General features: G+C 48.5%; 1 protein-coding gene across 1 annotated transcript in view; it reads right to left on the bottom strand.

The window, feature by feature from the left end:
• The window catches only part of PSTPIP2 (proline-serine-threonine phosphatase interacting protein 2), a 796,554-nt gene that overhangs the window by 226,986 nt on the left and 543,017 nt on the right, over positions 1–26,551 (bottom strand). Inside the window, exon 8 of the mRNA XM_069626899.1 lies at positions 18,013–18,058. Coding sequence (XP_069483000.1) covers positions 18,013–18,058 — 46 coding nt within the window. The remainder of the gene's footprint in view (positions 1–18,012; positions 18,059–26,551) is intronic.

The raw sequence follows: 26,551 nt of genomic DNA on the forward strand, positions 1-26,551 counted from the left end.
CAGTTTGTGTAAATGAGGATTGAACTTCCTTTCATAGTAAACCGGAGGGTGGGTTGCTTGTCAGGGCTGGGCAGGGCTGTCAAACTCAATGTGGCAATGGGATGGTTTTAATTCAAATGCGTCAGTCGCGTGCCACACTGTTGGTCCTATGTAAATGAACATGAGGTGAACAGAGGATTATTAAAGTGGTGGGGTATGACTGTCCCGCCCACCCCCAAATTAGTTTGGGCAGGTGAGCCTGAAAATACTAAGGTGGGTTCCTCCCCACCGCTGAGAATTATTTTAAAATAATCGGCAGGAATGGAAAATGTCAGAAGAAATTCGGAAAAAAACACATTCGATTCACAAACAATTCTGTAACAGAATATGTGACTATTCCAATCATTCAGATGCAAGTTCACCAACAATATAAAGGAGCATAGATGTACCCCCAGAAACGTGTGTGTCCCATAGAAACAACATATACACAGTGCCCAATTATATCCTGACTAACTAGAAGACCTCATCACCCTCAGAACACTCTGATCAGCATGCAGGATACTCATCACCACAGCCAAAGCAAACTTCTGCACAACAAACATCTTGGAAGAATCCAACAAGAGCAGAGTGAGCCTCCAAGTTATGAGGCACTGCATCAAGCAACTGCCAGACACTGTAAAGCCACACACCATTGACAAATCCAACATCATCAACATCATCAACAGCTTCTTCACTGACAAGGTAGACATGATAAGGCAACACATTGTCAGCTTCAAACACACCAGATACATCCCACCCATACCCAGCCTGTAATATATCAAGAAGGCCTACATTCAGGACAGTTACTCGAGAATACCTAAACAACACTCTTGCAAACCTCATACTCACCAGTCACAAAGACATTCTCCCCTCCTCCATTGTGAATATCAAAGGTGAAGCAACCAAAGAGCTTCTCAACATCATCAATGCATTCAAGACACCGGGCACCTTCTGTAAGGAACTCATGGTGGCAACAGTAAAGATAGACACAAGTGATCACAGTTTAAGGGTGTTTATTAAACTGTATGTGCAGGTTGGGAAAACGTTTAAACTAAACCTAAATCTAAGATGGGAGCAAGCTACGACCATCAAATAATAATAAGGCTGTCCTAGTGGCAGCTTGTCAAATAAAAGGGTCTATGCTAAGAAAAACCTATTGCCAATCCTTACGCTAAATACAAAAAAGTGTGTGGGATAAGGTTTACAAGAAATAAAGAAGTGTTCACAAATGATAAGTCAGGATGTGGTAGCTGGGGGTCTCCCTTCCCCACGTTTTGAGCATGGGACAAGGTGGGACTCATGAGCACAGCATACGTTCGAGCGTTCCGAGCAAGAGATGACAGTTCCACTCTCAGGTAACAGGACCTCCAGTAGTTAAGTCTCTTTTATACAAAATGTCGTTGGTCTCCGAAGCCCAGATGTGGTCAAAATGATAAACAAAAGTTCCTTTCGGCTTGTACTTTGGGTGATGTCGTTTCATCCCTGGATCCCCCTCTTCCGGGCTCAGAACCACAAACAGTTCCTATTGATATCAGGACCTCCGGTGGTTGACTCCCTTGCTCCAGAGGACCTGACAGGTTCAAATATAACAAACAAAAAGATCCTTTCGGATGGCACTTGGGGTGATGGGTCATCACCCCTTTTTGGGATCCCATCTTCCGAGCTCAGAGCCCTCTCGAATATCAGCCTCCCTCCGTCAGGTTTATTCGAGCTTGTATTCAAAAGAGATCTCTGTTGCATTCATGTGTCGGTGGTGTGATGGTTTTCCACCCATGGGTCCCCCTCTTGCGGGCTCAGACCCTTCTCGAATGTTTGTCTCCCTCCATCGGGTTCACCACAGCTCTCATTCACTTGCTTTTTCCTTTTGTTTTCACCAATCTTTGGGGGATGACTTTTCACCCCTGGATCCCCCTCTTCCGGGCTCAGAGCCTTCTCAAATATTAGCCTTCCTCCGTTGGGTTCACTACGGCTTAATGTCTTTTTAAACAGTTCACTGTGGACACCCCTCTGCCGGTTTCACATTCGTCAACACACTGTTCATTGGGACTTTAGGCTTCACCCCATTTTATGGGCATTCCTCCGTCGGGTTCACTCTTGCCAATTCCTTCCTTTAACACAATTTTTTCTCTTTAATTCACTATGTGCGTTTCACCTCCCTTAGCTTTCCAATTTCGTGTAGGTCAAAGACTTTCGACTGCAAAGGGGGTTTTGCTAGAGCCCTTTATGACCACTTTCACCTTTTCCTTGTGGCTCTCCTAGGACCTTCTGGTATTGGTAGTTCAACAAACACGGGATCAACCAGAGTCTCTTAAGTGCGAGGTCTGCCTTGCTCGTATTGTGCCCTTGTACTCCACCTTTTATCCCTCTGGGCTAATGAAAGGGCAGTCAGGTGTGTGAGGTTCGGGTTAATTAACTGACTTTGCCTGACCCTTTGGTTGGGACATGTCAGGTGAACAGTTTTCACATTAGTCTGTTGTCTTTCATGGTGTAATAAAGTGTTTGTGTCAGAAAGGGTGAGGGTTAGAGTTTGTTAGGGTTTGTGAAACAGACGGGAACAACCAGGATTTTTATTGTGAAAGGAACAGGGGGGATTGTGGGAATGACAATGTTTAGTCAAAGTAGACTGGGTGTTCGGAAAAGAATAATCAAAGTGAGGTGGAGAAGAATGATTGTAAGCTCTGGGACAAGGAAGAGGGACGTGAAGGTAATTCTGGGCCCAGGAGCTGATTTTGGAGGTTGGGGTAGGGTTGGGAGGGAGAAGGCAGGTGTGGGGCAGGCAGGAGTGTGCAACAAATCTTAATGGCTGTCCATGTCCAGGCTAAGCAGGCATGATATGTGGTATTAATGGATAGAGAGGCATTTTGGTGCAGCTAGTCTAGTCATTCCTCAGTTTGGTATGATTTTATTTTAACTGGGAATTTCTGATAAAGCAGTCCTGCTAAGTGAATTACCTGGCTAGACTGCCTTTTGGATGCTGCCAGTCTAGCCATTTCTTTCTGCAGCATTGTGTATTTTTCTGGGCATCTGTGATCAAATTATATGATGTAAGTCATTTATAATGCGCCTGTACACAAGTGTTTCTAGGCGCGACACAACGAGGGAGGGATGATAGAGGGAGGACAAGACAAACGATCTTACTAGGCCTTGTGTCATTCGGATCGTGCAAGTGCGAGAACGAGAAGTGTAAGGGGAAAGGGAGGGGGGAAGTGCAAGGGAGAGGGGAGGGAAAAACAGGGCAGCAATGCTCTGAGTAAGTGCAGCCAGGGCAGCGCGGCTCTGGGTAGTGCATGGAGTACAGGGGACTGTAGGGTTACAGTTACAGCCCCTAACTGCATGGTAGGCCCAGAGGCAGTGCAAGGGTGACTAATCAAGAAAGAGTATGGACTCAGTGAGACTCTGAGGGTAGCCAAGCAACCAGTCGGTACAGCAGACAGGTAGGTCAGGTAGGCCAGCAGGGGAGGGAGAGAGAGAAAGCAGAGGAGAAGAGGAATGTTTTGAGCTGCTTCCCGACCTTCAGGTGGTCCCTCAGGCTATTCCAGAGGGAGGCACCTACAGAGGAGAGAGAGATCTACCCCCCCACTCTCTGCCTGGAGAAGCATCTAACCTTTAGAGAGTTGTAGGTAGCTGAGCGATGGCCTCGAGAAGGAAGATATTTTGGAGAGAGTGTTGGATGTAGTGCGGGCCCCAGGCCCAGAAAGCCATGTGGACAATGCAAAGGGTCTTGGACTTGATCCTTGCAGCAAGTGGGAGCCAGTGGAGAGATTTCAGGGCTGGAGAGATAGGATCCCTGGGCTTGAGGCAAAGGATAAGTCTCGCAGTCCTGTTCTGGATAGGTTGCAGAAGGTGGAGAGTAGAGGAAGGCAGATTGAGAAAGAGGCTGTTGCAGTAGTCTAGCCTAGAGAGAACCAGGGCTCTGGAGACAGCGAGCTTCTGGGGGAAAGTGAGAAAGGGAAGAGTCCCTTTGAGGAAGAGCAGCTGGTAGTGGAACATCTTGGCCACATCTGAGATGTGAGGAGAGAAATAGAGAGTGGAGTCAAAGAGGACACCCAGGTGGTTTGCCTCACAGGATGGCGAAGGAAGAGGGCCCAAGGCGGGCGGCCAGAGTGAGAGAGGGAAAGCAGCTGAGGGAAAGCAGCTGCAGGAGTCCAAATGAGAAGGATCTCCATCTTACTGACATTTAGGCAGAGATCGTTGGAGGCACACCAATCCTGAATCGCAGATAGACAGTCAGGAATGAGCGAGAGAGGAGAGGAGTGTGAGGGGAGCCTGAAGGAAAGCGGAGTGTCATTTGCATAACACTGAAAGTTAGAGGAGAATGTAGAGATCAGGTGGGCCAAAGGGGCCAAGTAAAGGTTGAAAAACCAGGGTGAGAGGATGGAGCAGAGAGAAAGAAGCAAGCTGGACCTGGGAGGGGCTGCCCAAGAGGAAGGAGGTCAGCCACTCAATGGCCTGATCCGTGATGCCCAGGTACTCATGGAGTCGATTTATCAGGATGGCGTGGTTCACCATTTCGAAAGCAGAGGAAAGATCAAGGAGGATGAGGACAGAAGGAATGCTGGAATCATGGTTGGAGAGTAGATCTTCACGGGGTGTTCAGGGGAGCAGTTTCCGTGACTCTGGCTGCTCTTAAGCCAGACTGAAGGTCATGGAGACCACCAACAGATTCGGTGTGGAGAGTAAGCTGGGAGATGGCCAGCTTTTCCAACAGTTTGCCCAGGAAAGGGGTGATGGAGATTGGGTGATAGTTTGCCGGGCAGGCATGATCGGCAAACGGCTTCTTGAGGAGTGGGTGCATAAGGGAGTGCTTAAGTGGAGAGGGGAACGTTTCAGTGGCGAAAGAGTGATTACAGAAATCGGCCAAGGCTAGAGCGAGGGTGTCAATATGGTCCTTGATGGTTCTGGAGGAACAGGGGAGCACCTGTTTGGATGACACTTTCATAGATCAGACTTGTCTAGAAACCTCGTCAGGTGTTGTCAGAGAGAAAGAGGAGAAAGGAGGAAGAGAGGTAAAGATGGCCCAAGGGGGTCCGAGAGAGGGAGAGGAAGAGGAGATGAGGTCAGTATGTCCTGAGTTTTAGCAGAGAAGTGAGATGACAGAGCCATACAGAGGGCCTGGGAGGGAACAGGAGAGGTAAAGACTGCAACAGGATTGACCAGTTCCTTGCAGATTTTAAAGAGCTTGGTCGTGTTGTTAGAGGCCACAGGCTGAATTTGTGTTCTCTTCTTGATGATGGTAATTGCTTCGATTGGCATTTTGGTGCAACCAGTCTAGGTATGTCTAAATGTGGCCTGGCATGCTTTACTGTAACGTTATTACATGTCTACACTGGTCTACATTGTGCAGCCAGTTGTACATGTTGCATTAATGTTCCTGTGCACTGTTGGTGACTTTCATCTATTGGATTGGTGTTACCCTACAAAACAATTGCAAACACTCTGGCTTTTTAGGCAATTTTTCTCAGAAAGTTTGCTGTATATCGCATTAAAACACATATTTATATCTTTCTCCTACTGCAGTGTGCATATCCCTTCAGCAGCACGTTTGTGCGTGTTGCGCAAGTGTGATAATCTATGCCGGCCCGAGTTGGGATGGCCCCCTCAGCATGGCTCGCAGGGGGGCCCCCACATTTTGTGTTACGCCACTGCCTACTACAGTCCTCCGCAGCCCTCTACAGTCAGCGGCCCTGCTCCTCTGGGCTCACTCCTTGCTGCCCTGCCCTTCTGGGCTCCTTGCCTTGCAGCCTGCTTCACTCCGCTGCCTAAAGCCCTTGCCCTGTGGGCTCCCTGCCTTGCAGACTGTTTCACTCCGCTGCCTACAGCCCTTGTCCTCTGGGCTCCTTGCCTTGCAGCCGATCACTCTCCGCTGCCTTCTACCTACAGCCCTTCCTCTGGGCTCCCTGCCTTGCAGGTTGCTTCACTCCACTGCCAACAGCCTTTGTCCTCTGGGCTCCCTGCCTTGCAGCCCTGCTCCTCCGGGTTCGCTCCTTGCTGCCCTGCTCCTCTCGGCTCCCTGCCTTGCAGCCTGCTTCACTCCGCTGCCTACAGCCCTTGTCCTCTGGGCTCCCTGCCTTGCAGCTTGCTACACTCCTCTGCCTTCAGCCCTTGTCCTCTAGGTTCCATGCCTACAGCCCTTGTTCTCTGGGCTCCCTGCCTTGCAGACTGCTTCACTCCGCTGCCTACAGCCCTTGTCCTCTGGGCTCGTTGCCTTGCAGCCGATCACGCTCTGCTGCCTTCTACCTACAGCCCTTGTCCTCTGGGCTCCCTGCCTTGCAGTTTGCTTCACTCCGCTGCCAACAGCCCTTGTCCTCTGGGCTCCCTGCCTCGCAGCCCTGCTCCTCTGGGCTCACTCCTTGCTGCCCTGCTCTTCTGGGCTCCTTGCCTTGCAGCCTGCTTCACTCCACTGCCTACAGCCCTTGTCCTCTGGGCCCGCTGCCTTGCAGCTTGCTACACTCCTCTGCCTTCAGCCCTTGTCCTCTGGACTCCCTGCCTTGCAGCCCTGCTCCTTTGGGCTCTCTGTCTGCTGTCTACTACAGATCTCTGCCCTGCTCCTCTGGGCTCCCTGCCTTGCAGCCTACAACAGTCCTCTGCATCCACAACAGTTTACCTGTAAGTTGTTCCATCCGTTACTGCAGCCCGGCTTCCCTGTTGCTGCTGCTCCCTTGCTCTCTTCCTTGTTTGCAACCCCATGTTCTTGATCCCTGTCCTTCTCTTCCTTGAGTCCTCTGTCCTTCCCTTAGGTTACCCATTTCAGTTATACTGCTTTTCCTTCAGTTCCTTCTGCTAGATTGCTCTTTGACTTCCTTTTCCCTGCATATTTCTGTTCTTGTCTTCTCTTGTATCGTATGCAGATCCCTTTGTACAGAGCGTGACTGTTGGTTTCCAGCAGGCAACCTCTGCCCTTTCCCTTGTCGCGTTTCAGTGTTATAGACACCCACTGCTGTTGTTCCCAGCCATGAGCATACAGCGAGGGCCCCTGTAATAGCAATCTGTGCAGAAGGCTGCGGTTTCCTAAGGTCTGTGGAACACTCTTTCCCATTTCTGCATACCCCCCAAGAGGGAATCCAGTTTGTTTGTACCTTTGTATTTCCTGCTACAGTTGCCTACTCTTCGTTCTTGTTGAGCTTCCTGCTGTGTGTGTGCTTACCTGTCACCTTACATCAGCACAGCCACCCAAACCTTAACAGGGTGCCCTGTGCCAATCTTGACAGAGTGCCATCCCTGACAGGCACATCTTACTCTTATTTGCAACAAAACTAGGGCTTTGTCCCTTCCCTGTAGCAAATAATCTTGAGGGCAAAAAGCATTGCCCTCAGCATTTTTTCGAACCAGTGAAATGGCCTGAGAGGTCAGGGGAAGAAATTGAATTCCCATTCTCAGTTCCATGGGCTTGAAGGGTTGCATCATGGTTTCCATGGGTCTCGCCCCATTGATGGAAAAAGGGTTTTGAGTGGCTTTGCCTCTTTACTCAAAGACTTCTAAGTCATCTTGGAGGGAGTTATTCACTCAATGTTTTCCCAATACTGTGGATAGAGTTTGTAAACCCTTCCTCTGTGTTTCGTTATATATGTGGGCTCTCTAATTAGTATCAATTGAATCATATCCCAATTCTGACACCATATGTAAGGAACTCATGGTGGCAACAGTAAAGACATACACAAGTGATCACAGTTTAAGGGTTTTTATTAAACTGTATGTGCAGGTTGGAAAAATGACTAATCTAAATCTACATCTTAGATGGGAGCAAGCTATAGACATCAAATAATAAGGCAGTCTTAGTGGTGTCATGTCAAATAAAAGGGCCTATACTACGAAAAACCTATTGCCAGTCCATATGCTAAATACAAAAAAAGTGTATGGCATAAGGTTCACAATAAAGAAAGAAGGGTTCACAAATGATAAGTCAGGGTCAGGATAGCCGGGGGTCTCCCTTCCCTGCGTTTTGATCACAGGACAAGGTGGGACTCCTGAGCACAGCACACGCTCAAGCTTTCCCAGCACGAGACGACAGTTTCACTCTCAGATATCAGGACCTCCAGTAGTTAAGTCTCTTTTCTACAAAAAGTCTCTGGCCTCCGAAGACCTGATGCGGTCAAAATAATAAACAAAAGTTCCTTTCAGCTTGTATGTTGGGTGAGGTCTTTTCACCCCTGGACCTCCCTCTTCCGGGCTCAGATCCACAAACAGTTCCAATTGATATCAGGACCTTCGGTGGTTGACTACCAGGTGATCCTCCCTCGCTCGTCCACCCCCAGGGTTGTGATCTGAGAGCCCCAGCCCTTCCCTGGCCACCTGAATAAGGGATACTCGAGTTATAATTGAGAGAATATCCTCAGGTTTATCACACTTCCCATATGCGCTAATTATGGAGCAGATACTCCCCTTGCTGAAAAAAAGCCACATTCAACTTGGATAACTTGGCCAACTATACCCCATCAAACATCTACCCTTCCTCAGGAAAATGATTGAGAAGACCATCGCAATCCAGTTAGATGGTAGAATCACTCAACACAATCTCCTATAGTACTATCAATATGGATTCCAACTACATTGCAGCACAGACACTGCTGCCATCCAAGTTATTGATGATGCTGTACACATCTTGGTTAAATGGGGCCCCTTCTTACTCGTTCTCGTCAGCCTCTTCACTGCCTTCGACACTGGAGACCATGACACCCTCCTCAACATCCTGACCACTTCCATGGGCTTTGATGGAACGGTTCAGCAGTGGATCACCTTATTCCTCGCCAACAAAGTCCAACTCATCCAGCTGGTCCCCAACAGATGCCAGAGCCATCAAACAACCTGCAGAGTTCCAAATAGCTCCATCCTGTCCCCAGCATATTCAAACTGTTCACTGAACCTCTGTAAAGACCTCTTGCCAACACTAACATCACTATACACCTATATGCAGATGACACACAGCTGTATCTAAAGATCTATTCCACCAACAACATCCATTGAGTCAAGCACTATCTATCCCACACCTAAACCTGGATGTCGAGCTCCTACCTGCAGCTCAACCCTACAAAGGCGGAATGCATTCTCCTTTGACACCCCACCTAGTATGCTCAAGTCCAGAATTAGCTGGCCAACTTTAAGCTCAATGGATTCACACCTCAAATGCCTAGTGCTAAATCTCTTGTCTTTACTGTCATCTGTGACTCTCATACAAAACACACATTTCCAAGAAGATACAAGTAGCATGGTACCTTTCTACAAAGTCAAGCGTTTCATCTCTACCCCAGGTTTCCAAACAGTTTTCAAGCCCTGATCATCTCCCACCTGAATGGTGGCAACGTGCTACTCGCATGAGTCCCAGCTGAGAGCCATCCAGTACACTGCAGCAAGTCTTATCGCAGAATGGAGAACACTCAGCCACATCACCTCCATTCTCAAGGAGATGCACAGGCTACCCCTTCAAGCAAACATCAAGTTGAAGACTGCTTGCATCACCTACACATCAGTCATAACTAAAACACAACTCTACTTGGCTGAGAAACTCACAACCTCGGGAGGCCAGAGCACTGCCAGATGCCACTGTCTTTGGAACAGGTTACAAATGCAGTTAAGACTGGCCCCATTCATCCTACATTCCTGGAAGGACATGAAGACCATACTCTTCAAAGAACATCTTGCAAATTACTGATTGCTCCCCTCAACCATGTTGTTCCCACCATCCCTGATCCCCCTACCCATCGCAGCTCCTCTGCTACCTTAAACCTTACCTGTAACCGCGGGGGAGCATCCTGTTTGTACAGCGCTCCATTGCTTCTCATTTAGGTTTGTGCTTATAAATCGCATAAATACATGCATACTTGCACACATATTTGTGCCACAGCATCACTGTAGAAGGAGCTGATGCACTTTCATTAACATAATGGGAAACATGTCAATTGGTAAATTACATTCTATTTGAAATTATACCAATTTAAAAAATAAAAGCTTGGAGGAGCTGAATCTCAGACTGTACCTTTAATTTGATTTTGTGATGTTTATCATTTGAGTTTTAATGAGAGAAGTAGCATAACCCCAGTAATGTTTCTCGTATTCTGGGCTATTTCTGGTATTACTGATATAATATGATATGGCATTTATAACGCGCCTGTACACAAGTGTTTCTGAGAGAAGTAGCATAACTCTGGTAATGTTTCTTGCCCTCTGGGTTATTTCTGGTATTACTGAGATGAGGAAGATTAGCCCTGTAATGATTTTCACTCCCCTGTTCCCATTGGTATCACTAGGACAAGTAGAGTAGAATGAGCCCTGTGACGATGCTCCCTCTCTCAGTTCTTTCTGGTATCACTGGGACGAGTAGGCTGATTCATGTGGTGATTTTCACTCTCTCGATTCTTTCTTGTATCACTGGGATGAATAGGGTGAGTCCTGTGGTGATTCTCACCCTCTCAATTTGTTGTTGTATACCTGAGACGAGTAGGCTGACTCCCATGGTGATTCTCACTCACTCGGTTCTTTCTTGTAATAGTGGGATGAGTAAACTGAGTCCTGAGAGGATTGTGCCAATAATATTCTGTGCTGGCTACTGTGACGTGTATGCTCCTGGAACTCTTTATACTTGTGTTCTCTCCCGGGTCTACCGCCGTCCGTGTTAGCTTCTATTCCATGGGTTGGCATCATTGAGCCTGCTTGCAGGATAGGGACTTCTCTTTTTTCAGTCAGGACATCTTCTTCTTTCGCTTCGGCTCTCTCTTCTTCTTGTCTGCGGCTCCACAGTGTCAGCGTCGCAGTGGTCTCGGCGTAGTTACCAGATTGCACAGTCCAACTCCCTTGGGTCATGCCACCACTCAAGACTGGCTCTCTTCTTGGGGACTTCCTTCCCCTGCTCTCCTCTTCTTTCAGCTTTGCTAGTGCTTCCTTCGCACACCAGCTGGTTGCTTCCTCAACACAGAGTATCTCCCGGTTTTGATCAGCTTCCCTGACAACACTGGTTTGAAACTCCCGGGTTTCACTTCTCACTGATAATGGTCCTTCTTCCCTGTTTATGAAACATTGCTGGGCCTTCCCCAGCCGATGATTGGATCCTATGGCACCTTAACAAACAGTGGCTTGCTCTGCTGGGTCTTTCTGAAGCCGTGATGTTACTGTTGGTCCAAAAGTGAGGGAATTTGGGAGTTCCCCTGTGGAAGGGGAGTCCTTGTCCCCAAGGGGGGGGAGGTCTCTCCCTGTAAGGTCCCGCTGGCCACCACGCCTACGAGGAATATAGGGTGGCGGTCTCACCTCGCTAGCCTCACATGGAAAGGCTCCCCCATGGGGAGAAGTGACTGAATTCCTGGGGGGCGTGGCTCGGAAGCCATGTGAAAAGACGTGTCTGTACTGGGGCTCCCGCTGATCCGTACATTATCCGACTGGAAACCGCGCAAGGACCGCTACGATGTGGCGGAGGTGATGATGACTGCGTACATGAAGTCCGGCTGCACGTGTGGATACATTTTTACACGGGACCGCACTGCGAACGCGTACTTAGGAGCCGAGTGAAGCGTTGGTGGCGAGACCTCGATGGACGAGAAAATGGCCGCCGCCGCTTGACGAAGGGACAAAGGAGCGATGGACCGGGACCCCAGTGGCGGTTCCCACAGCATACGTGCGCCCTCTGCGCGTTACGAAGGGTGCAGCGCGACCCGGCCCATCTGGGGGGAGTGCTGGACAACAGCGGTGGCGGAGATTGTTGGGCGAGCTAGGACTCTTGAAACGGAGTTGTGGTGTATGGGCATCCCTGCCTTGGCCTGAGTGCGGCCAGAAGGACGCTCCTGACTGAAGATATGTCGAACAAGCTTCTGAGAGCGAAGAATAGACAGCCCACGCTCGACGAATACGCCAAGACGCCGCCCGGCCCGGAAGGAGCCAGGAGCAAGGAGAAGGCTCAGACCAAGGAGATGGCCGCCGGAGGTGCGAACCAGGAGGTCCTCGCTGCGATTGCGGACCTGAAGGCGACGTGGGAGACCAAGCTCCAACTTGCTGTGGCCGAATTGAAAACTGCGATGGAACTACAGGTTGGGGCGGTGCAGGAGGACGTGAACCCCCTGAGGCAGGATGTGCGAGCCCTGACTGAGGGCACGGAGACATTGGAAAAGGAAATGGGCCCTACTGCGGCGGACTGCATCGCACATAAGCGTGATATCCATGCCCTGGTGCAGCGGGTGGGCAACTTGGAAAGTAGGGCTGAAGAGGCGGAAGGACGTGCCCGCAGAAACAAAGTTCGCATTGTGGCCTGCCGGAGGGGCCTGAAGGCCAGAGTCCCACGGAGTTTATTGAGAACTTGCTGCTGCAGGAGATCACTGGGGGTGCCCTGTGGCAGGGGTTTGCGGTGGAGAGGGCGCACAGGGCCTTGATCAGGAGGCCACCGCCGGGTAATCCGCCCAGGCCTGTGATCGCCAAGATCCTCAATTATCGGGATCGGGAAAGGATCCTCGAACACTTTCGCAAGGGGGGCACCATACGGCGAGGAGAGGCGACCATTACTGCTTACCCCGATTACACCTTGCAAGTACAGCGCAGTCGCATGAACTTTGGGGCGGTTAAGAGGCGATTGCGGGCAGCTGGATACAAGTATATGTTGCTCTACCCGGCCAAACTGAAGGTTTTCTTCAAGACCAAGATGCTGTTCTTTGACACTCCGGAGGAGGCCATGGAGTGGCTCGATGCACAAAACTGTCCTCAGGAACCAGATGAGCGGACGGCGGATGGAAGAGATAAGTGACGCTGCGGGCCCGGTTGGGCTATGAACATTGGGACTGGAATATAGTCTTTGTGACTTTGTTATGGAAGTGTATGCGTTAGGAGTTTGGAATATGGTCCGTGTGCGCGGATACGGATGCGAGGGAGAGGAGCCTCCAGGGGCTGTTCTTTGTACCCCAGTTTTGAGTTTAGGTTAGTCACTGTGTGTGGGGTGACACCCTGTCGGGTTCTCTACTTGGGTTTCCAGAGAGAACCGAACACGGGGATGCCTGAGATCCAGGGATGGAGCTGGGCAGCTGGTTGGGTTAGGGGTGTGGGGGGTGTTAGTTTTTATATGAGCCTGGGGGAGAAACTGGAAATGGGGGTCTTCGAGGTGGGGGGGAGGCGAGCAGACCTGGGAGGGAGGGGGGAGCTACTGATAAATCATGGGGGACCTTAGGATACTAACGTGGAACGTTAGAGGGCTTAACAGCTACCTTAAGCGTAACAAGGTCATGTTGTACCTAAAAAGGCAAAAGAAAGATGTGGCCTTGTTACAGGAGACGCATCTGACACGGGATAAACTGGAACTGGTGGGGAGGAAGTGGAAAGGGACAGTAGTGGGATCTACATATTCTGCCTATGCTAGAGGAGTGCTGGTTTGGGTGGCACCACATGTCCCGTTTAAGCTACTTGGGGAGGTTGTGGAGTCTGATGGGAGGCTGGTCATGGTAAGGGGGCTTGTGGAAAATAAAGTAGTGTGTATTATAAATACTTATGCTCCCAACCAGGACACGGCGACATACTTTAGGACGCTGTGCACGAGACTTGGTGAGGGGATGGGGGGTACGGTGATTTGGGGTGGTGACTTTAATTGTGTACTAAACCCCAGGGAGGACAGGTCGGATGACAGGATGGTCAGGCCCAGCCCGGCGGCTAGGGTACTGCAGACGCTGCTGGTAGACCTTGGCCTGGTAGACGTGTGGAGAACGAGACACCCCGGCGTGAGGCAATATTCGCATTATTCGGCCCCGCACCAGCTGCACACGAGGCTGGATTACTTTTTCGCCACTCCGGACATTGTCGCGGAGTGTGACCATATAGACTACAGGGCGAGAGTCCTTTCGGACCACTCGCCCCTGGTCATGCGATGGCAGCTTTGTCCCCCACGTGAGCGAATTCCAACATGGCGCCTTAGGGCGGAAGCGCTCAGGGATCCAGTCTTCAGGGAGGACATGAGGGAGGAGATAGTTGCTTACTTTGAGACGAATACAGGTAGCGCCAAGTCGGCTGGTACTTTGTGGGAGGCCTTTAAGGTTGTAATGCGGGGGGTTGCCATTGCGAAGTCCAATGGATTAATGGGTGGAGTCTTGGCTGATTTGCGTAAGACCGAGATTGAGTTGGAGTTGGAAAAAGAGCTGGAGGAGGGTGGGATTGATACGGAGGCGGTCACTAATCTGCAGCAGAGGTGTGCGGAACACTGGGACAGGCTCTGTAATCTGAATTACAGGAAGTACATTGAGAGGTTGCATGCGGGGGGGACAAGACGGGCAGGCTTCTTGCTTGGCTGTATAAGAGCGAGACCCCGAGAACCCCGATCCGATCAGTCATCACTGAAAAGGGCGTGGAGGTGGACACCCAGGAAGGGGTGAATGGGGCATTCGCGGAATATTATCAAGCATTATATGAGGATCGAGAAGGGGGGAGCCGGGAGGAGATAGAGGTAGTACTTGAAGACATAGGCCTGCCCAGGATAAGTGACGAAGAGCGAGAGGAGATGGATGCGCCGATCACTCTGGAGGAGCTGAAGGAGATTGTGCGGCAGCTACCCACTTGCAAGGCCCCAGGAGCGGATGGGTTCCCCAGTGAATTTTATAAAGCGTATGGAGAGGAGGTGTGCCCGCCCATGCTGGAGATGTTTAATGAGGCGTTCGAGGTGGGGCGGCTGCCGGAATCACTCAGGGAGGCGATTATAGTACCGCTCCCCAAACCCAATAAACCGGGACATGAGTGTGGCTCCTACCGGCCCCTGTCGATGCTGAACCAGGACAGCAAGATCCTAACAGCTGTCCTGGCGGCCAGAATGCGGCGGGTAATAGGCAAGCTGATCCATCCTGACCAGACGGGCTATGTCCCGAATAGGAATATTACTCACAATCATAGACGCCTTCACAGGGTGGTGGAATGGGGATGCAGTGAGGACAGCGAAATGGCGATAGTGGCGTTGGACGCGGTCAAAGCGTTCGACTCTGTTCGATGGCCGTGGCTGCTGGCGGCTTTGGGGCGGTTTGGACTGGGACCAGGCTACATGAGGTGGGCCGAGCTATTATATAGTGCGCCTCTGGCTAGGGTCCGTACGGGCGCAGTGGTGTCAGATAGATGGCAGTTAGGCAGAGGCACTAGGCAGGGGTGTCCTTGGTCCCCAATGTTGTACATACTGGCCCTCGAACCCTTAGCAATCTACCTCGGGCAGCAGTATGACCCGGTGGGTATAGAGGTGGGAGGGGAGTGCCATCTTATATCCCTGTATGCAGACGATATGCTGTTATACCTGAAACATCCGGAAGAGAATTTGCAGTATGTCTTGGAGGTAATGGAGAGGTACGCCTGGTTGTCCGGCATAGCAGTTAACCCTCAGAAATCCACACTATTCCCGCTAGGCGGTTATGTGGGGATACCGGTGGAGAGGTTGCCAGTGCTGCGGATCCCGTGGGCGACGAGCTCCTTCCGGTACCTGGGCATTGACGTGTATCACACGACCGAGGAAGAACACAGGCATAATACCGAGCTAGCTGTGGGAAAGATTGAGAGGTGCATGAGGTTCTGGGAAAGATTGCCGTTAGCGATGATGGGTCGGGGAGCTATGCTCAAAATGGTGGTGCTGCCCAGGCTTTTGCATTACTTCAATAACATCCCGTATATGATACCTAGGAAGTTTTTTGCTAGGTTACATAGTAGATGTAGGGATTTCCTATGGCACGGCACGCGCAACAGGGTCGCATTGTGGAAATTGCAGAACTCTTATGAGAAAGGCGGCGTGAAGCTGACGAATTTTGAGGCTTATTATACAGCTGCGCAACTGCAATATGTGGCCAGGTGGCCAGCGGATGACGAGACCTACGAACACAGGCTGCTGGGGAAGGACTGTTCCCCCTTCTATCTGCGGAAGGTGATCTGGGCGACCAGTGCATGGATGAGGGAGCGTCCTAAAATGTTAGCCATGGGTAGGAACATGTGGCGGCGGGCCTGCCGGATGATGGGTGACCCCTTGCAGTGTATGCCGCAGGTACCTCTGGTCGCCCTGGCGAAGGAAGACGGGCAGCTGAGAGCTATTCTTCGGACATACTGGGAGTCAGTGGGGTTGGTCACTATGGGCGACATCTGGCAGGATGGGACCCTAATGGAGTTCGAAGAACTAGAGGCAGGGTCGGTGCTACACAGGGGTCAATATGTGACATATCATAGGGTGGTCTGGGAGGTCCGGAGTACGTGGCCCGAAACTACTTTAGCCGGCGACCCGGATGCTACGCTGGAAATAATGTATGACGCATCAAAGGGTGGGCACGAGGTCTCCAGGTTGTACGAGATGTTGATGACAAAGGTTGGGAAGGATTTGGGGCACCTGAGACTGGAATGGGAAGCGGAGATGGGGGCCCCGATGGCGGATGGGTTGTGGGAGCGCGCCTTGGGGTACCACAAAAATGTATCGAGGAACGCCAGGTTTAAGCAGTTACAGCTCTATATTACGCACAGGGCATATATGACCCCCCTGAGAATTTCCAGATTTCGGGATACTGGGCGCCAGGCGTGCCCCAAGTGTAGCGAAGAGAATGTGGACATGATACACATGTTCTGGGCGTGCCCAGTGATTGCAACCTACTGGGGTGAAGTGGCGTGCAGGCTGGCAGGGAGGGGTATCACACTTAAGGTAGATTCAGCTTGGGCCTGTCTGCTGGGAGGGTATCCCAGAGCGCGTAGGTTTCGACATGTCGAGAAACTTAAAGATCTGGCCTATGTGCTTGCCAAACGTAGGATAGCCATGGGGTGGAAGAAATGGCATAAGCCGCGAGTGGAGGTCTGGTGGCGAGATCTCCAAAAATGGGCTGATGCTGGGACGGCAGCGTGGCGGGATGCCAGTATGGCAGGGGAGGAGGAAGAAACGGGCTCCCTCACGGCATGGAAGTTATTGTTAGCTGAGCTGTTTGGGATGTGGTCGGCCTCGGCTGGTTTTGAGAGTGATGAGGCCCCACCGCACGGAGCGGACACTGATGGCGGACACCCTACAGGCTCATAGGGGGGAGGGATGGGGATTGCAGTGCCTTTATTTTTGTTTGTTTGGTTTTTGTTGTTTGATGTGTTTATTTATGTTCTGTTGTACTGGTTGAGATAAAATAAAAATATATTTAAAAAAAAAAAAAAGTGACTGAATTCCTCGATCGGTCACAGTATCCTGTGGGTTTAACCCATATCAGGCTAAATCAGGGCTTCGCAAATGAGAAATTGCTACAACTCACTCAAAACCTTTGTACATAGATATCTAAGACAATAATTTAGCAAAATGTATGTTGTAGTCTTAACTAATGCTTTCAGAAACGGAAATCTGACGTCACTGGTTCCAGTCGAACACATTGGGAGAAACCACAATGCATTTAGTAGGCTTGGGGAGGAAAGTCCCACTTCTATCTGTATTACAATGAGAATATGTACACATATAGACCCTCCTCCACAAATGCCTGTGTGCTTCCCATAATCAGTTGAATAGCTGCTATAATGGATGAAATTATTTACAAATAAGTACCTTCTATGTTTACTATATTGGAGCTTTTGGCCACAAATAGGTCGATATGTAGCAGGTGAACCTGGTAGAACGGGAGTGTGTTTCCCCAGCCTCAGCTATAGATCCGATGGTCACCTACATGATGGAGGACTTATTAACAAGGGTAGTGTGTATGGCACCACCTGCAGGGGGCTTGGGTTGCAAATGCTGTTCATTTAGCAATACAGCAGAGTGCGACTTCACCTCCTGAAGGGTGGTAAAACCCATGCACTTGACCTAAATTTAACAGCAACACAGGGAAAATGTTTTGCCCAAAATCACATAGTGCATGTATGGGCAAGCAAGGTCCCACTTAGCAAGAACATTCCCAGCTCTATTGTTTCACTCCCAATACTTCTACAAATACAGGTTGGGGAAAGAATGACAAAATAAAGCTCATGCTAAACTACATAGTATTCATATTTGTATATAAAAATGTTCTGTGCAAAGTGCGTTGGCGGCAAAGGCGCTAAGTAACAGATTGTTTATCAATGCGATGTACTCACCAGCGTCTTCTGCTGCCACTTTTGCCTGAGCCAGCTTTGTGAAGAGCTGAAAGAATAAAGGACAAATATGGACTATTCTGCAATCACAATGATTTGTTCATTATTAGATGGACATTGCATCTTAATGTAGAACAGATTTGTTGATTGGTTTAATTTAGAGAGAGGTACCCAGACGTCTGCAGTTCATGAAAAGAAACTGCATGATTACAAATGGAAAAGTAAAGAACATCAAAAGCTTCAGGGGGTTCAAGGTAAGAAAAATAAAAAGGAAACCCGTCAGGGCTTGCCCGAGACCACAAACGAGCAGCAGTTTGGGACACCAGTCCAGCTCCGCCAGGTGCAGGAAGGGTTCCATAAGGGTCCATGGCGGTGTGCGGGGGATGATACATGTGAGGGGGAAGTAAAAGACAGTCCACGAGCGTCTGAACAAATAGTGAAAAGATGACATAAAAAGGGCCGACTGGATAAGAACGATAGCGGCCATGCGCTCCTCTAGTGTTTCTTCTTCACTTACAGGCTTGGAGAAACCACGTGCATGGCTACCTGCATATTTGAAGAGATTTCTGGATCCTGTCAAGAGGTCGCACTTTTTGAGATTTTGTCTTAATCTTTTACCCACTCGTGAAATACTCTTCATTAGACAGAAAGAGGAGTTGGCGGACAACACCTGCCCCCTATGTATAGACTTGAGCCCACAGACTCTGAGGCATTTGATTAGTAGCTGCACGGGGACACTTGAAAAGAGGGGTGTCCGATCAAAGGGTCGACTACAAAGGGTCGAATGGTCAAAGGATCGACACCAAAGGACCGAAAACAAAAGGATCACATTTTTTTTTTAATTATACATTTTTGGGGGGTTTTCGTTTATGGAAAAATTGTGGTTTTTACCACAAAACAACGGGGGTTGGGAGGACCCCAAAAATATTTTTTTTTTCGATCCTTTTGTTTTCGGTCCTTTGGTGTCGACCCTTTGACTATTCGATCATTTGGTTGTCGATCCTTTGACCTACAACCGAAAAGAGGGTGAGCAGGTTGTCTCGCTTTGTACATAAAGCGTGGTGGTTAGGAACCTTTTGCTTCTGGGAAAGGCTAATCTCGGGTAATGAAACACTACTGACAACCAAAGTAGTGAATTTACTGAAAGATTTAAATTTAGTTGGAACAACTGATTGTCAATTGTAATTGTAATGGTTAATGATTGTAGGTTGAGGGAAATGGTAATTTACTACTCTCCTTGGATTTTCTCCTATCATGCATTCTTCCTGGGTTTTTTTTTCGTTTTGCTTTTTATTTTTTCTCTTTTTTCTCTTGACATTATCATTATTTTTCATGATTGTTTTTTAAGAACGGAAACCAATAGGTTCTTGTGTTTTTAAAATGTATTTTAGTTACTTATTCTTAAATTGCATTGTTCATTATTATGTTTGTGAAAAGTCTTTTTTTGGACTATTACACAATAAAAAAAATGTTTGGGTGGGTATGCAGCTGCATTGGCAGCAACTAAGGAAGCCTTATCTCCCGACATCTGTTGGAAACAATACCTGCTGTCCATGGGACCTGCCGTTGGTGCCTGCACACATTGGTGGCTGGGGTGCGCACTGAGGAGGCAATCACCTCGACCCCTTACTTTGGGCTCCGCCCTCACTGCACTCGATGAAACGAGGCCCCCAGAATAGACCCCACCTATGATACACCTATGATACGCCTATTCAGCTCGCAGAAACTGGGAGCAATAGAAACCATTTGCTGCAGTCTGGTCCTCATTTAGTGTTGTCTCGGTGTTCACAACAGCCACCATCTCTGCCCACATGTTCTAGTTTACCACCCCACCATCGCCAGCTCACTCGTCTGCTTGCCCACAGGCTTACGCACTCACACAGTACGTGCAGTACACATAACGCATCATTCTCACCGGACAAAGAGAAAAAACCTGCGGTGTATCAGTGACAAGTGAAAATTTACTCACCGTAGTGACCGCTGTATTCCTTGCATATAGTCGCCATTCCTCCATATTAATGGGTGGCCGTCGCATTGGGACAGGACAGGCACATTGTTGCTCAGCAAACAGCCTTTTCATCAAAACACTTATAATTTAGGTGCAGAACCTGCTCACGTCCACTCTCTCCACCCACCAGCAATGCCGTCGATCCTCTCCTCAGGCCGGCTATACTATGTATATTTTTTGAGGGTGATGTAGGGTGGGGCGTATGGAGGAAAGGGGACTATAGACCAGGAGAAATGTAGTCACTACAGTGAGTACATTTTACTTACTCAAATGCTTTGTTCCTTTTCCTCCATAGGTATGGGAGATCACCAAGCTTGTATCTCCTAGGGGTGCGGGGGAGGGGGGCCTATTAAAGGGAATAGGTTCTGCAGAATTACCAAACCAAAACTGGCATCTGCCCCTGGGCTGGCATCCATAGAATAGTCATAGACACAATCGAAAGGGTCGGAAAAAAGGAATACATGCAGACCCCTCACAGATCTAGGTGTGTCACAACGGTAATTTCACATCAAATGAGGCACATACCCCTTCTGTTGTTTAAAAGAAAAATTCATTGTGATTGGAAACAATTCTGTGGACAAACATCCATTCAGAGACGCAACACGGAACAACAAGATATATAGATCAAGTAAACATACCTTACATCAAATATTGTCCCAAGGTTCATGATCTGGGCTACAGTACAAACATTGTAACATACACATTTCCTACTGTCGATATATGCAGTGACAGGGGTTTATGGTAATTGCACTATTTCAACAAAACAAACCATAAAAATACATATAAGCAAGGCACACAGTGAGTATTATACAGCACTGGGACTCAAACAGTCAGAGTCTACACCAAGGTGTTTTGGCCCTTGTGGGGTTCATATGTGGGCCTTTCTTATGGTGCCTTCATCAGGACTGGACAACTGGGGTGTCAGGTGTTCTGTGTGTGCTGCCAAAGAGAAATGAGGCACAATGAGGGGAATCCTAGAAGGGTGACGGTGCATGAAAAAGACGCTAATTCATGAACCAATAAATGTATCGGTTCTGGCCAACTGTCTAAGTGCAGGGCTTACCGTGTCTGTTGAAGACTGGTACATGGGAAGAGAAGGCACCCGCGATCAGTGGGGTGACGTGTGGGTCACTGGACCATGAACAGATTCAATCTGCAAAGGACATCTCTGTATTAGTATATCAGAGGAGTGAGGATGTGTTAATGGATACATTTTGAAAAAAAACATTATTTAGACAGCTGATTACCTGTAAGGTTGCAGCCGCATCTGTATCAGGAATCATGCGAAAATGCTGATTGCTAACCTGCAAGGAATCATGGGTAAAATGGCTTATCTAGGTACTGCCATTTGAGAACAATTACACGATTTACATCTAAAAAGTGTCCCTGTTTGTAAGTGTAAGAATCATTACCTGGATGCTGATTATTGTGTGGGGATTTCGGTATGGGCTCCACAGACGGCTGAGAGATTCCGGCTGCTAATGGCACAACAACCGGGTCTGTGCGTGTCAGGATCAACGTGAACGGACGATCCTAGATGTAAGAGAGGACAAGGGGCCCAGTTAGTGACTCACCCTCGGGGACGTGATCTAAAAGATCAATGTACCACAGAGCAGACAGAGTACATGGGGCTTACCTGTCCTGGTTGGAGAAGAGCCCTGTGTTCCTCGCTGGCGGCTTGCAAAAAATGCGAACCGTTGCTGTGGTTACCGCTACTAATATAGCGGCGGCCATTTTGGGCAAGTGCCTACGTGGCATATAACTTTTCAAATGGACCAGAGAGGAAACGGTCGGGCCAATCGCTTATTCTAACAATTTAGAAAGATCGCTGCTATAAAAGGGGAATAGTAGTACATTTTAGACCACTGTTGATATGGTTGCCATGGCAACGCAGTATCTGACGGGTCGTAATTGGGTACGCAGTTGAATGCCTTGCAGCGGCTATTTCAGGAACATGTAAGGTGGCAACATGCTGATAAAGGATCGCAGACCGGCACCACGGTGTGGTTAGATCCAATCCGTATAGCGTGTTAAGCACTTATTCAGTCCGTGTCAATAAGTTAAACACTGAGGTGCACATCCAGTCAATCATTCTATAAAACAGTTCACAGGTTGCAGATAGAGATATCAATGTCTACAAAACCTTAGTGAGTCAATACCACATTTTTATGAAGAAATAACATCACTCATTGTGTACAGCAATAGTGATTTGCACATTTTTATAGACATTGAATCCCATGTAAGTGGATGTCTCGTATCTCATTGCCAGGTCTTTGTTAACAAAAATGTTTTAGTTAAATCAATCAGTTGTATGGGATCTCGGTAAAATATCACAAGCTGGGTAACTGGATTGGACCAAGGGTTTTTACAGCACAAAGGCCTAGGCTAAAGGAAGGATTTTCATTCCACTGAAATGTTCAATCCTTCCTTCACTGTATTCAGCCTGTGAACCCATTTTTCTTTAACTGGGTGAGTGTTCTATTGATGTCCCCTCCTCTGAAGGTGGGCTTGAGTTTCTGTAGTACAAACCAACCAAGATCTGTGTCCTTGTGTTGTTTTTTCACAAAATGGTACACCAAAGGTTTATCTGGAACTGATGCTCTCAGATTCTCATTTTTACTGCCCAAGTGGGCATTCTATGACGTAAATGACACATTTAGTGTTACAGTTAGTATGATCTCTTAGGGTCCACTTGACATTCTTGTAGTCAAAATCTTTTTCTGTGTGGTAACGGTGCAGGCAACACACTGGCCACATGTGAAATGGCCCTGCACAGGTGGCAAATCCCACAAGGTGTTGACGGTTGTAATGGGTTCTTGAAAAGTGTGAACCAGCGATTCCTTCAAGTTCTTATTCTTTTTGAATGTGAAACAGGATTTTCTTTCAAGGGATCCCGGATTCTTGACCAAATGCCAGTGCCTCTTGATGGTTTTTTGTATCAGCTAGCTGAGAGGGCAGCACGTAGTTACGCAGACCAAATGGTCTAGGTTGTTCTTAGTTTTTGTTTCAAGGCACACCTCTCTAGGAGTGTGGGCGGCTTCTTTTTTGGCGTCTTTGATGGCCCTCTGTGGGTATCATCGTCCATTTGAAAGTTATATGCCACATAGGCACTTGCCCAAAATGGCCGCTGCTATATTAGTAGCGGTAACCACAGCATCGGTTTGCATTTTTGCAAGCTGCCACCGAGGAACATAGGGCTCTTCTCCAACCAGGACAGGTAAGCCCCACGTACTCTGTCCGCGCCATGGTACATTGATCTTTTAGATCACGTCCCCGATGGTTAGTCATTAACTGGGCCCCTTGTCCTCTCTTAAATCTAGGATCGTCCTTTCACGTTGATCCTGACACGCACAGACCTGGTTGTTGTGCCATTAGCAGCCGGAATCTCTCAGCCGTCTGCAGAGCCAGTACCGAAATCCACACAATAATCAGCATCCAGATAATGATGCTTACACTTACAAACAGGGACACGTTTAGGTGTAAATCGTGTAATTGTTCTCAAATGGCAGTACCTAGATAAGCCATTTTACCCATGCGTTCCTTGCAGGTTAGCAATCGGCATTTTCGCATGATTCGTGATACGGATGCGGCTGCAACCTTACAGGTAATCAGCTGTCTAAATCATGTATTTTAACCATGTATCCATTAACACATCCTCACTCCTCTGATATACTAATACAGAGATGTCCTTTGCAGATTGAATCTGTTCACGGTCCAGTGACCTACACGTCACCCCACTGATCGCGGGTGCCTTCTCTTCCCGTGTACCTGTCTTCAAAAGACACGGTAAACCCTGCACTTAGACAGTTGGCCAGAACCATTACATTTATTGTTTCATGAATTAGCATATTTTTCATGCACCGTCACCCTTCTAGGATTCCCCTCATTGTGCCTAATTTCTCTTTGGCAGCACACGCAGAGAAGGCCCCATAAGAAAGGCTCACATCTGAACCCCACAAGGGCCAAAACACCTTGGTGTAGACTCTTACTCTTCGAGTCCCAGTGCTGTATAATACTCACTGTGTGCCTTGTTACCATGTATTTTTGTTGAACTAGTGCAATTACCATAAACCCCTGTCGCTGCATATATCGACAGTAGGAAATGTATATGTTACAATGTCTGTACTGTAGCCCAGATCATGAACCTTGGGACAATATTTGATGTAAGGTATGTTTACTTGATCTATATATCTTGTTCCGTGTTGCGCCTCTGAATGGATATTTGTCCACAGAATTGTTTCCAATCACAATGAATTTTTCTTTTAAACAACAGAAGGGGTGTGTGCCTCATTTAATGTGAAATTAACGTTGTGACACACCTAGATATGTGAGGGGTCTGCATGTATTCCTTTTTTCCAACCCTTTCGATTGTGTCTATGACAATTCAGCCCTCCTGGGCAGAACAGGGTCTTGGCCAGGAGCCCTGTATACAGCAGACAGATGGAGTAAAGCATGTTGCTGCCTTTCCAATGGCATTCCAGGAAACCATTATCTGGAATGCCACTGATGCTATTTTAGCCCTGACTGTATTTGCGTGACTGGCATTGGGCCGGCTTGGTACCACAAGCATATGCCTCTATAAGGCAGGCCATTATCCAGCGAGTAATGATGCCTTGGAGAGTTTGGTCCCTGGATGCACATCTCCATCGCTGAAAGAACTACAATGAGTTTCCACGTTGGATGCAGAGACTTCACAGTAGGGCACAACTGCAGCAAAACCCTTAATGTTATTATGTACAACAGGGTTGGCTGCAGAAAAGCATGGACTGAGAGTGCTCCTATACACACCATCCACGGCTAAATACATGGAACATTATTCTGCTGAAATCCCTGTTGCAGCCAGATGCGAGATGAATGACAGTATATGGTCAAGGCTGCAGTTAAGGGGATAAAACTCCTGCAAGTATCAGTGGCAAAATAGGAGCAACACGCCCTTGTATTGAGGTCGCATGGAAGGTTTTCAAGATGCCTGTATGATTTTCAAATTACCCTCCGACAAACCAAGATAACTCTATGAGCCTCATTACGAGTTTGGAGGCAGCCATGGAGCTATTAGCTCCATGGCTGCCTCCAAACCGGGCTCCATTACCGGGTTCCTGCAATGGGGACTTCACAGTAGGGCACAACTGCAGCAAAACCCTTAATGTTATTATGTACAACAGGGTTGGCTGCAGAAAAGCATGGACTGAGAGTGCTCCTATACACACCATCCACGGCTAAATACATGGAACATTATTCTGCTGAAATCCCTGTTGCAGCCAGATGCGAGATGAATGACAGTATATGGTCAAGGCTGCAGTTAAGGGGATAAAACTCCTGCAAGTATCAGTGGCAAAATAGGAGCAACACGCCCTTGTATTGAGGTCGCATGGAAGGTTTTCAAGATGCCTGTATGATTTTCAAATTACCCTCCGACAAACCAAGATAACTCTATGAGCCTCATTACGAGTTTGGAGGCAGCCATGGAGCTATTAGCTATAGGGCTCAATGGGAATGGGGAGGGAGGTAACAACGGGCACATTACAGGTGTCCCGTTGTTACCTCTCTCTTCCCATTTCGGGACCCGGAAAAGACGTCTGGTTTTACCAGACATCTGATCTGGGTCCCGCAAAGGGAACCTTGTAATACACGCTCCCGTAATGAAGGGGGCCGGTTTCGTACCGGCCCCCTACAACGGGAGCGCAAGCCTCGTAATGAGGCCCTATGTCTTCTGGATCCAGTTAACCAAGTTCCAGGATTGAGGGGAGGGATGAAGAACCCCCCCTCCCTCTTGGAAAAGCATCACCAGAAATATTGGCAAAAAGAACAGCACTTTTGCAGCCAGATTAATCAGAACGGAGAATCAAATCCTGGTCGGCCAGTGAGGGGTTATCAGAATCATGGAAGTGTTTGTGGTATGCACCATCTGGACACCACATTGCAAATGAGGGGAATCAGAGGGAAGTTATACATTGATTGATTGTACCATGGAATACAGACACCATTACATAGATAGCCTGAGCCATGGCCACCTCTAAAGGCAAATACCCTGCACGCCCTATTGGTCACTGCGTTTGCCACATGCCCAATTGTCACAGAAGAGACCCATGGAGTTCCGAAATTGTGATTGCCATAGTCTAGTCGGATCAGCCTACCTGCCTCTGTATTCGTCTCCCCTTGGAGGTGGACTGCTTCAATGGACACCCCTGTGTCTGAGGGCCCATTCCCAAATGTTGATTACCATTCTGCAAAGGGTTAGAGATTGGGTCCTGCTCTCCTTGTTGATGTATCAAATGCAAGCTGTGTTGTCCATCTGTATGAGCACTTTCCTGCCTGTAATCACTGGGAGGAACTCTTTCAGCACCAGACAAGTTGCGTTGAGTTTCAGCATGTTGATATGTTGCAGCTGGTCTAGGCTAGACCACAGACCATTCATAATTCTGTCCTGTAAAGGTGCACCCCAGCCCGTCTTGAAGAGTCTTTCATGATCAACACCTTGTAAGGGGGTTACTGAAAAGGACACCCCCTTGTGTGGTTGTCCAGGCAGTTCCCCCA

This window comes from Ambystoma mexicanum, chromosome 6p (assembly GCF_040938575.1).
Source record: "Ambystoma mexicanum isolate Mex_15411 chromosome 6p, UKY_AmexF1_1, whole genome shotgun sequence".
Lineage (NCBI taxonomy): Eukaryota > Metazoa > Chordata > Amphibia > Caudata > Ambystomatidae > Ambystoma > Ambystoma mexicanum.